This window comes from Bombyx mandarina, chromosome 23 (assembly GCF_030267445.1).
Source record: "Bombyx mandarina strain Sakado chromosome 23, ASM3026744v2".
NCBI classification, from domain to species: Eukaryota; Metazoa; Arthropoda; class Insecta; order Lepidoptera; family Bombycidae; genus Bombyx; species Bombyx mandarina.
In genome coordinates this window covers 13,411,592-13,423,546 of record NC_143229.1, presented here as the reverse complement: position 1 = coordinate 13,423,546, position 11,955 = coordinate 13,411,592, and the positions used below count along the sequence as shown (strand labels likewise).

The following is an 11,955-nucleotide window of genomic DNA, read 5'->3' as shown; positions in this document are numbered from 1 at the left end:
TCTTATAGATAGTTTACAGATAAGATCTTCTTAAGATATTCCATATAGATCTCTAGGTGGACAGTCGAGCTCACAACCATTCTGGTGGTACTCTGGGTGGGTACTAGACCAATAGACTTTACAAGGTCAAAGGCATTCCTTGGCCGGACTTGTAAAACGTCGAACAGCTTTGATATTTTAATATCTATAGGGTTTGGTAACCACTTGGTAAACACTGGTTCTGCAATTCACTGGGATTATGGCTCATTCAACATACAAAGCAAAAAACTTAAATGAGCTCCACTAGTTTATAATTTTCTAGTGGACTAAAAGGTTTAATAGTCGACGGCCGTAAACAAATTTAAAACACCTTTAATACAAACTGTCAAAAACTTTCGAAAGTTAAACCGTTGTGGCTTAAAATATTTTGTTTCTGATTAAATTTTTATAATTTTAATACAATCTTAATGTACAGAAACATGATGGATCAACGTTATTCGGACAACGAAACGTCTAAGAGGGACATACCGTCTTTCATTGAGCCTAGACCACCGCTCATACGAAATCCATTCATGAGACCTAAGCCACAAAAGGGTACAAATTTACTTGAACTTTTTGAAGAAGACTCTGAAATAGAAGAGCCTGAACTAGTGAAAGTGTATCTTCGGATGAAACCATGTAATGAACCAAATTATATTTACGAAGTGCGATCAGATAAAAGCTTAGTAACATCGCTTGACACTACCACGGCAGGCCACGGAAGGCGCACTCAACATAATGTGTCTAAAATGTATACGTTTTCCCGTATATTTGGAGCGGAGTGTACACAGAAAGTGAGTATCAGATATCATATCATATCATCATATATTTAATTTAATATCACCAAATACCAAATTCATGTTCAAAAAATTTCAGTGATCTTGAAAAGCATGCTACTGTTATAATATTTAGTTTAAACAAACGATTCTTAGTTATCGTCCGGCCATAAATATTTCAACTAGAGGCATCACAATAATATAATTTTTCAATGGCCAAAGAAGGCAGACTCATAAGTCTCCCTCTTCAGCATAAGTTTGCCTGCGCATCAGTTACAGGCCATAGCCTCTGTTGTCATCATTCATATAAAAACTGCCAGACTTACAGCCAATTGCTTTTCAAACCCAGCTTAAAAAAAGAATGACTACATTTAATTCATATTAATTAAAAACAAATTTTCAGGAAATCTTTGAAGAGGTTGTGAAAGAAAACCTTAAGAAGTTACCAGATGGTCACAATTTCACACTTCTCACTTACGGTGCGTCAGGCTCTGGAAAGACATACACATTAATGGGCACTGTTGGAGCTCCAGGCTTGGTGCCAAGATCTCTGGAGTATGTGTTCAAATTGGTTGATGCAGCTCAGCACCCTTTGTACAGACCGGCTGATGGTGGTGCAGAGAAACTCAGTTATGCTGAGCAGGAGTACGAACTGCAGGTTTGAATCAAGTAATACATCATCAATAGCAGTATAGACTCAGGAAACTTCTGAGGCAGTTTATTCCACAATAAAATAGTCTGCACATTCTTTCCATTAAAAGTTTTATACACTTAGTCCTATCATCTGGAGACCTTGAATACCACCACCACTAGCACCATCCAGGCACTTCAGCTTAAGTCACCCTCGAGGGTTTAATTGTTTTGTTATAACTAACTACTATTTAGGTGTTATCAATTCTGTAATTAATACAACGATGCCAAAATAAGTTGAATCTGATCTGATTTTTGCGCATTAATGAAGTAATATTAATTTGAATCACGTACAACAAATGAGGGTTTTTAGTTTTTATGTTAATAAAAAAAGAAAACTTGGTGATAATTATGCTAAATTGTGATAGTTGAGAAGTGTGCCTATTTGGCAAGTGCACAAAAACTATATGAATATTTTATAGTGAGATCATGATTAAAAATTATTTTTATTACAGTTTATTTATTGCATGTAAACATGTTGTACATCAACGTAAAATATAACAAATAATATATAAAATAAAGTCAGATTAAAAGCTATTGTTATTGCAGTAATTAGTTTTGTTTTACAGTGGGTCAAAAGATTGCGTCACGTTTCGGCTCCTCTTCGTGACAAGTACCGTCGTATGAGTAGTCAGCTTCAAAGAGACTTAACCAGCAGTACAATTGATTTATCTAATAAAACAAAATATTACGTTTGGGTAAGTAGAAATAATTAATGTTAGTTTTAAAAACTTTATTTTTTTTTACTTACTGATTCACTGGTAGCCTAAAAGGCTATTCCCGCTACGTGCAGACGGATAGGTGAGCAAGAGCAGTGCTTTGCAGAATCTACCACCAGATTGGATTTGCAATCCACTGAGAAGATCCATTGAAGAACTTAGTCGGTTATATCTATAAGTTAGTTCACTCGTCAAACTCTTCACCATAATCGACGAGTTCGATGGGGAGGAAGATAAATACTTGCAAGGCCTTAAAGCACCGAAAGATCCACTGTACGGGGAACCGATAAGACATGCTTCGGCACGACGGCGGCTTTGCATTGCCCTGTCGCCTGTGTCTGGTATGAAGCACTTGAAAGAACTAAATAAGACATGTGTATAGTTACTCTAAGAGAGTGTATTTGCAGGCCTTTTTGTGCAAAACTATATTTTCTGAGATACACAAAAAAAAATATTATAATAATTATGGACAACAATATTGATAATACTATATTTTCTATGACAGGTATCATTCGTTGAAATATACAATGAAGCCATATATGACTTGCTATCGCCTCCAGAGAAGAGAACTAAACTTCGTATAAGAGAAGATTCTTCTGGGAATGTATATGTAAAGGTAAATATTTCAGTAATAAGAAACCTAATGTATTGAAATTTTAATGAATTTTCAAGTAAAATGTGGAAAATATCTTATTTTTAGGGTGCAACTCAAGCATTTGTCCGTTCCGGTGAGGAAGCTTACGATATAATGGTGGCTGGTAAACACAACCTCGTTGTGGCGGCCACTGGAGTACATGCACACTCTTCAAGGTCACACTGCATCTTCACCATCACTATGGTAACGGAGACTGGTAAGCAGCCTATGTATCATATACTGTAGTATACTTCTATAAAATAATTGAATACATGAGCGGATGAAGGAATTAAGTACCATTTTTAAGATTTTTGAGTTTTTACATTCAATGAAGTTTTTATATGCCTATAAACCATATTAGACCTTAAAACTCCAGGCTACAAAGGCTAATTTTCGAAAATGCATGTGACGATGGATATTATTTATATATGAAGTATAGCATTAGTTATAGTATTCATTATATATGAAGAAAAAGTACAAGTAACGAAAGTTTGTTGCCCATTTTCTCAAAATTAACAATTTGTATCATATCCCCTTTACCCACTCATGTCTTCAATTCTAATCTACAGTAGAACTTAATTGCATTCTGGATAATCTCCTCCAAGAATAGGCCAGGAGAACTTTATAAACTTTAAACATAATCATCAGCATTTACATGCTTTATATCTTAATGTGTTGTATCTAAGGCCTACAGTCTTGTCACATTCATCCTGAGTGTGACACCCTAATGTTGAGTTCGTGTTGCGCACAGAGGGCACGGGTCGGTGGGCCAGCGTGCGGCTGTGCGACCTGGCGGGCAGCGAGCGCGCGCGCGCCACCCGCAACACGGGCGCCCGCATGCAGGAGTCGCGCGCCATCAACGCGTCGCTGCACGTGCTCGAGCGCTGTCTGCACACGCTGCGACGCAAGCAGCGCTGCGCCCGCGACGCGCTCGTGCCCTACAGGTACCCTATACCCGATCTATATATTGTTACGCCATCTGTCGTCGAATAGCAGAAACGAACATCAAAAGTAAAACCGAGAACCCTCGAGAAGTATATCGCCATCTATTATCAAAGAACGGAAACACATGTCGAAACGACTGGTCTTGCCTGGAATGGTCTCGATAATTGTAGAGATGTCGTTTCGGCTATAAAAGCGTTGCAGAGATGACACGGAGGCAGTTAGTAATCGGAACTACTCAAAGCGAAACTGCAAACGGATCACCAGACGCCAAGCGGAAAAAGCGAATTGAGGATTTTAAAGTATCATTTTTGTTAGAATTTAAAAACTGTATACTCAGGGAATCAAAGCTGACCCGGCTGCTGGGGTCTGGACTGTCCGGGTGTCGCGGCGAGGCGGTAAGCATGGTGGTGACCCTCAACCCGGCCCCGGAGTATGCTCACGAGACCAAGCACGTCCTGTCTCTGGCCGCCGTCGCACAGGACATACGTGAGTACAACGATCCAAACTATTTAACCTAAACGGAAAACGAAAATAACTTTAAATGTCGTTTTATAAGATTTATGAACTTCTAATTGTCCTATTGATATCATTTTAAATAAGACTTCAATATGTTGCTCTTCATTACGGCTAGAGAGAAAAGATACAATTCAGGACGAAAATAGGGTTTCACTCCTCGATACGTACCCTGGTCCCTGCGCTCAATCAATGCAAATGCGTTACAGAGGTCAACAACACTGTGCTGACCACCACCTTCGAGACCAGCGCACAGGACAGCACCCTGGACAGCGGAGCCGAACTGATGAGGCTGCGGACCGAGAATGAGAGACTGCACTTCGAACTAATACAGTGAGTCTGAATTTGACTAAATAAATCTCAAAGCAATGTAGAGAGCGAAGTGAGGATTGCCGACATGACCTGGAGTGATGTCAAGACATGGTCAAGTGGAGACAGCTTGCGAAGGCCCTGAGTACCAGCAGGGTACTCTAAGACTACAACAGAGCAATCTTCGTGTATCCTGATCCCATTGGGGGGAAACACTTGAAGAAGGCATTAAAGGAGCACTATCTATCGATTTAGTATTATTTATATGTATTTATTTTATGGTATTTCATTATATATGTACGTGTATGTATATCGACGCTTGAAAGGCAAACGTGACTAAGCGAATATAACTGCTTTGTACATAAATGACGGGCAATAACCATATTCGATGCGCAAAAAAAAAAAATTCTATGTCTATTAAAATCATTTCAATCCTACAGCTAGATTCGTTAAATTTTTTTTTTTCCAGGTATTTCAACTTTAAATTAGTCTACTGTAAAGTTCACGCATTGTCGCTTAGTCATGTTTGCCTGTAATTGTGTATGTATATAGTCTGATATACCTATTATGTATTAGTGTTTTTATTATTATTATTATTGTTATTGTGTATTATATCAATAAGTAAATTGACTAGATTGTACTCTTCTACCCACTTATGTAAAGCTCTCCCTCTTTAAGAACGGTTAGCTGGTAGATAACTCAATTGTTGAGTTAAACTCGCCAATTTTATAAGTTTTCGCAATTATTGTATTGTATTGTATTAACTGTGTGTACAATAATACAGAATAAACAAACCGCGCGTGTGCGATGTCGACGGTTCATCACAGTAAACAAGAGTTGTATTCTTACAGAGCACACGCCCGCAACAGAGAGCTGATGGCCTCGATGGAGGCACACCAACAGGAGACTGCGCAGACCATGAAGGAGCTGGTGGACGAGGCCAAGGACTTGACCAAGCAGTTCTACGAGGAGCAGCTGCGGGCGCTGCGGGCGCAGGTCAGCAACATTTGTATAGCGAAATCATAGACTAGATGTTTATTGGCAACTTTCATTGCTACTTTTATGTAGATGGTGTATTTATATAATAATAATTATTTTTCATTAGCTTTTTGAAGTGAAACTTCTTTAGAATCGTTGTGATTTCAAATTCGATGAAACGAAAAAATAAGTCCTTTTCTAATAATTTCCTTTTTTAATACTAACATGTGTATGAAACCTCTTGTGACATTTAGGATAATTATATTTTAATTTTTAAGGTTTCACTTCTACCACGTGTGAATTGCACACATGTATTTTTTTTCCTACCTAAGCTCATCATCAAACTTTAAGTAGGTGAGCTCACGGGGCTCAAATCTGAGTACGTTACTAACACTAGCACTAGCAAGAGCAGTGCTTCGCAGAATCTCCCACCGGATCGGAAACCCGACCCACTGAGAAGATCCGGTTCTTTAGTGATTATGTGTATCATATATAAACACAGACTCCAACTTGTGACTACTGAGTATGACTGGTCTTCAGCCTCATTTTTGAGATTGCTACAAATTCGTTAGGAAACATTGAAAGATTAGTTTATATAGATACTGACGTATAATCGAATGTGGAAACAGATGGACGAGATGGCGGAGGAATATGAGAACAATCTCGAGAAGGTCGCAGCGCCACCTAACGTATCTCCACTCCTACAAAATAAGGTACGTAGTTATCAGTAATTTACTCATTAATCGCGCACATCTCGTACTAAACCTTGGTTGTTTGGAACTCTATAATAGACCTCCCCGCCCCCGTCACGTCCCCCCCCCGGTGCCGTCACGTCCCCCCGGTGCCGTCACGTCGCCCCGGTGTCGTCACGTCCCCCCGGTGCCGTCACGTCCCCCGGGCGCCGTCACGCTGCGGCTGCGTGGACAAGTCACTCCGTCAGCGAGCCCGAGTTATTCCCCGCCACACGCCACTCCGACCCCCCAATATGCATAAATATTTTTTGATTTTGTGTTTCGCCACGGACCTTCTGTTTTTGCGATTTGGCAGTCTTTCGTGTTAACGTATCGACCCGCGCTTAGAGTTCAAAGCTTTTTAGAGATGGATGGATCCACCACGCCGTGTTCCTAGTATTCATTTTTTTATAAATTATCAATTTAATTTTTTCAGATAACCGAGCTGATGACAGAAATTGCTGTTTTGGAGGTAACACCTATTAATTTATTACAAATGGTGGTAGGGCGTTTTGTGAGTCCGCGCGGGTAGGTACCACCGCCCTGCCTATTTCTGCTGTGAAGCAGTAATGCGTTGCGGTTTGAAGGGTGGGGCAGCCGTTGTAACTATACTGAGACCTTAGAACTCATATCTCAAGGTGGGTGGGGGCATTTACGTTGTAGATGTCTATGGGCTCCAGTAACCACTTAACACCAGGTAGGCTGTGATATCGTCCACCCATCTCAGCAATAAAAAAAAAAATATATATATTAAACTACGTTAACTATATAATGCCGGAACCACACTGCGCTATTCACTATTTGTTATGCGGGCTATTCACGCGCATACGGCGAAGTGTGGAGAGTATATTCGCCAATATTCGCTTTATTCGTACGCATAACACATAAGGACGAATAGCAAATACGCGTATCCGTCGACTTGTCGGTTTTTTGACACACTTCAAAGGACACGAATAAGGTGAATATGCGCATCGACTGCCCAGACTTCGGTGAGTCATTCGCTCGCTTGTGGCGGTCGTATATCGACGTGTCTTATGACTTGTAATCATCCACCAGCGTTTTCTTTTCGGTCTTTTAGATCTTTTAGTAACTTTGTACAACAAGTTTTGGTGAGAAACATTTAGGAAATAATAAATTGCGGCAACTCTCAACACGTCCATCGCTCCACGCAAACAAGACACATATTTGCCTTATTTGGCATAATTCAGCGCACAATTTCGAAGTGTGGATGGCATGTTTCTTGCTTGCGCGCTTAACATATATTTTGGCGAATACGGCGTAGTCACATAACGAATAGCGCATAACGCAGTGTGGTTCCAGCATAACATGTTAAAAACTATACTCAAATTGTATATTTGGTTGTTTGCTGTGTATTCATTAAAATCAATATAAAAATAACTACATATTATTATTAATTATCATTATATTACATACATATATTTTTTAAGATATATTCAAGAAGCTAGTAAATCTTCTAGACAAAGTTTTAAGTGGATACTGACTGAGAACTGTTTGATATTTCTTAGCAAAGTGTATCTCGATATGAAATTTGTATTTTGGATGTGATAACTGATATTTCTAATAGAAATTGTGTATGTGTGAGAGTGTGAAGGTATGCGCATGCGCAACATGAGTTTAAGACAGTTATTGCTTTATTGTTGCAGGAAAAATTACTTGAAGAGCAGCTGGCACGAGCTCGGGCACAGAACGAAGTGGAACATCTCCGCAGCTGTATAGACGAGAGAGACGGTAGTGTAGCCGTGCTGAGCCAGAACGGCTGATTCTAGCGCAATACACGAGGCCTGCATACGCATACAACACTCATACTAAAACATTATTGTTGCAGAAAAAGCATTCAAAGACAATGCCTCAGCGGACAACGAAGATGTCATGTCTGTCGCTGACAGCGAACCTGACAGCGAGGAGGAAGCTGATCCTCTCGACCAGAGCCTCGAGCCGACCTTCAGAAAGGATAACTTGAGTAAATCGCAGCTCGGTGCAAGGGAACCTGCTCGCACTGCACTCCCCGGCCCCGACCACACCTTGGACACATCTGAGGATCAGACTTGTGATGACTCCATTCAACACTCATTGCTGCCTATTACAGAGGTAGAGTTCACTGAACATAACACTGTGAAAACGAATCCAGAAGAATGTACAGAAGACACTGCATTGGATGTCACCGAGCGCACAGAAGGGTCAGTGTTAAGTTCTGCCAGTGTTGTTGACGGCGCAGGAGATGTGAGCGCTGCAGATTTATCAACGGAAAATCCTATTGATGTTAGTTTTAATGCGGAAAACACTAACAAGATTAATGAATTCAGAGGCTCGTACCGCGACGGACGCGAGGATCGAACTATCGAGAATAAAATCAATACAGACGACAGTATGGGCGTTACGAACGAAGAGAAAGAAGATGTTATAGAAACAGAACAGCGGAAAGATGTTTTAGAGTTCAAAGCTCCCAAGGAGACTTTGGTCAATCAGATCATAAGGTCGCTGAAATCTAAAGGCAGCGATAGCTCCCTGGCGCAGTTCGAGCGGATAGAAATGGCGACCAAAACTGAGGAACCCCTCGCCGCCCCCCTCGCTTCCCCCCGCGCCGACCTCGGCTTCAATATCCTCAAGGAGAAACGGAACTACTTTGATGATGTTAAATCTGAACAAAATACAATAGAACAAGATAAAGGTAATAAGGTTCCGTTTAACGATAACGCACCGAGCATGTTACTAAACAAACAAACTGTAGTCGAATTGAAAAAGTCGTATTTTGAAGATAACGCTCTGGACGCGGCCACATTAGATGTTGTTAATACAGGCAAAGAAAAAAGAACATATTTTGACAACATATCTGTCAAAGTTGACAACAATTTAGCACATAAGAAGATCAGTGAGCTGCTTAAACTAGAAGAAAGGTCCCCGTCTATAGTGAAAGAAGAGTTTATAGAGGATTTTAATAAACCGAGTACCATGAAGAAGTTGATGTGTAAAAATCTATCCAAACCGATTGATACGGTCATGTCGACCCACAAAAAGAAACACGACTCCGTTGACATATTTGAAGGGTTTGATTCGCCAGCAGCTCCCGCCGCGCCTCCCGCGGGGACCCTCGCCGCAGGGCCCGCGTCCCACGTGGGGATCCGTGCTGCAGGGGTCTCGCCGGGACTGACCTCATCAACCGAACACGAAATAAACATTAAACTAGAACCGCAACTGTCGAAGGACGAGCCTGCCGACAGTAGCGTACACGACAAACCCGCGGCTGACGTCATCATCACACTCACAAGAGATACAGACGCCGTCCCAGCGGACAACACTATCGACGAGTTTGAGAACCTGTACAAAGATGTCTCGACGTCTCGAGCCGCGGAGTTTGAGACGCTGGTCTCACAGAACGCGAGCAGGGAGACCGGGGACCACAACACTAGTGGCGCCGCCGCGGACGACGCGGAGACAGACCTCAAATCGAATCTATCAGAATTCGAACGAGTAAAATATAATCTGCGGAGTAAACCAATAGATAGAAAAAAAGAGAAAAATGAAAGTGTTAAAATAATGGATGAAAGCGAGGAGAAGTCTGAAATCAAAACTAGGCCGAGACGAGCGAGGCGGCGCGCGCCCGACGCGGCTCCCCCCACCCTCGCCGACATCGGGAACTTGCACGACGAGTACCCCGACGTGACGGCGGGGGGGCGCGGCGGGGGGGCGGGGGGACCACACGTCCCGTCCCCAGAGAAGGAATCGGAAGAAAATCTGCCCCCCATGCTCGGGGTTCAAAGCTGCCCTTCGAAAAGGTAATATATAAATAATATTGCTTCATAGCAACACTGCTTCGTAGCCAAAAACGGGTAGGCAACGACTTGGCACGGTAGGCAGCGGCATTGCTGAAGTCCATGGGCGACGTTAACCACTCACCATTAGGTGAATATGCTCGTCAGAATATAGGGGCAATAAAAATTAAAAAAAATTAACTCTGCTACTGCTTGTCCGGGCGGGGTGAAGCTGCAGCCCTAGGGCGCCCCGCGGAGCCCCCGAGCGAAAGGGTTAATATGTCTACACACGTATTTAACTCATGTTCACGAACAAGAGTAACATATTATCGACAATATAATTTTTCGTTTCCAGCATAACTCGAAGTCGTCGGAAGCTGTTCACTCCGCGCGCTGAGCCGCTCGACGAGTCGGCGGGCGCGCCCGGAGACAGCAGCGAGCGCCCGCTCGTCCCGCGCCCCTCCTACCACCGCCCGCGCGCGCGCCGCAAGCTGTGAGCGGCGCCTCGCCTCTACTAACTACTAACTCTACACATGACCATAAACTATGCAATGATTCAGTCTCACGTTTCTTTTTTAACTTTCGATATTTCAAATACTTATTTACTTAACGGGGAATTTATACGTATTTATTTAATTCTTAACATGGCAAGAAAATTAAGACAACTAAACCACATAAAGACACTATATTCAATATCAGTAGAACTGTGTTAAGAGTCAGATCTTCACAATTGACAGTCATTGTCGGTCTTGACAATTAGGAATCTATTCATATGTATTTTCTGTGATGGCAACACCTCTATTTATATTTTTAATATGGAGGGTAGAGGTAAGGAGAACCGTCTCTGTGTGTGAAAAAGTGTCCGTTAGAATCTGCTAAATAAGGGTGGCGCTAAAGTACCAACCGGGTAAATTTAAAAAAAGGCGCTGAAAGTTATTAGAATAAGACAGAGAAATAAAAAAGGACGAAAGAACTATAAGCAATAAAAAATCACAAAAGGTATTTTATTTAAAGTTACTGGCAATAGTCACTATAAGAAAATCAAAAAACAACAAAAAAAACTAACGAATTTCGTGTTATGTGGATACTTATCGAAAAACTGATTCAATAATGTTGGATTACCTTTCTGGATTGATTTTTGACTAACATGGCTTGTGGCTCTTTAGTTATTAAACGATTATACTTAATGTTCAGTTTAGAATCAAACGATTATACTTAGTGTTATTTACTGGTGGTAGGACCTCTTGTGAGTCCGCACGGGTAGGTACCACCACCCTGCCTATTTCTGCCGTGAAGCAGTAATGCGTTTCAGTTTGAAGGGCGGGGCAGCCGTTGTAACTATAATTGAGACCTTAGAACTTATATCTCAAGATGGGTGGCGCATTTACGTTGTAGATGTCTATGGGCTCCAGTAACCACTTAACACCAGATGGGCTGTGAGCTCGTCCACTCATCTAAGCAATAAATAAATAAATAAAAACGTAATTTTCTTTTTTTTTCTCCCTTAAACACATTGATTTTAGGGAGAAAAAAATACGATTTACCCATTTAATTTGGAAATTCATTAAAAAATCATAAATAAATTAAATTTGCACAGAACAATGACTGAGGGCTTACGAATAATACTTTATCAAGAAAATTTACGAGCCGATATATATTTATATGAAGTAACGTGCGTGCTGAGCAACTGGAATAAACTTGACCTATAAAACAATTATTTGTTATTAATTATGTAATTTAGAATTATCTCGCACTATTTTTTCTTCTGAAGACACTAATGCGACAGTAATAATGTAAAATAGAATATTAAAACTAATGATATTAAAGATGTAATGTTACTTGTTAACCTTTGGTTTTATTTTCATGAAGTAT

The 11,955-nt window shown here is 41.0% G+C and overlaps 1 protein-coding gene across 1 annotated transcript; it reads left to right on the top strand.

Annotated features, from left to right (window-relative positions):
• The first annotated feature begins 349 nt into the window (after positions 1-349).
• Positions 350-11,929, top strand: LOC114251959 (uncharacterized). Its single transcript, XM_089737765.1, has 14 exons — positions 350-812; positions 1,198-1,452; positions 2,054-2,182; positions 2,709-2,819; positions 2,904-3,054; positions 3,589-3,781; positions 4,120-4,268; positions 4,505-4,628; positions 5,456-5,600; positions 6,212-6,295; positions 6,750-6,785; positions 7,978-8,062; positions 8,160-10,107; positions 10,439-11,929. Exons 1-14 carry the CDS (start codon positions 447-449, stop codon positions 10,578-10,580), a joined length of 3,918 nt encoding a protein of 1,305 aa, XP_089593891.1. The 5' UTR covers positions 350-446; the 3' UTR covers positions 10,581-11,929.
• Positions 11,930-11,955: the final 26 nt, after the last annotated feature.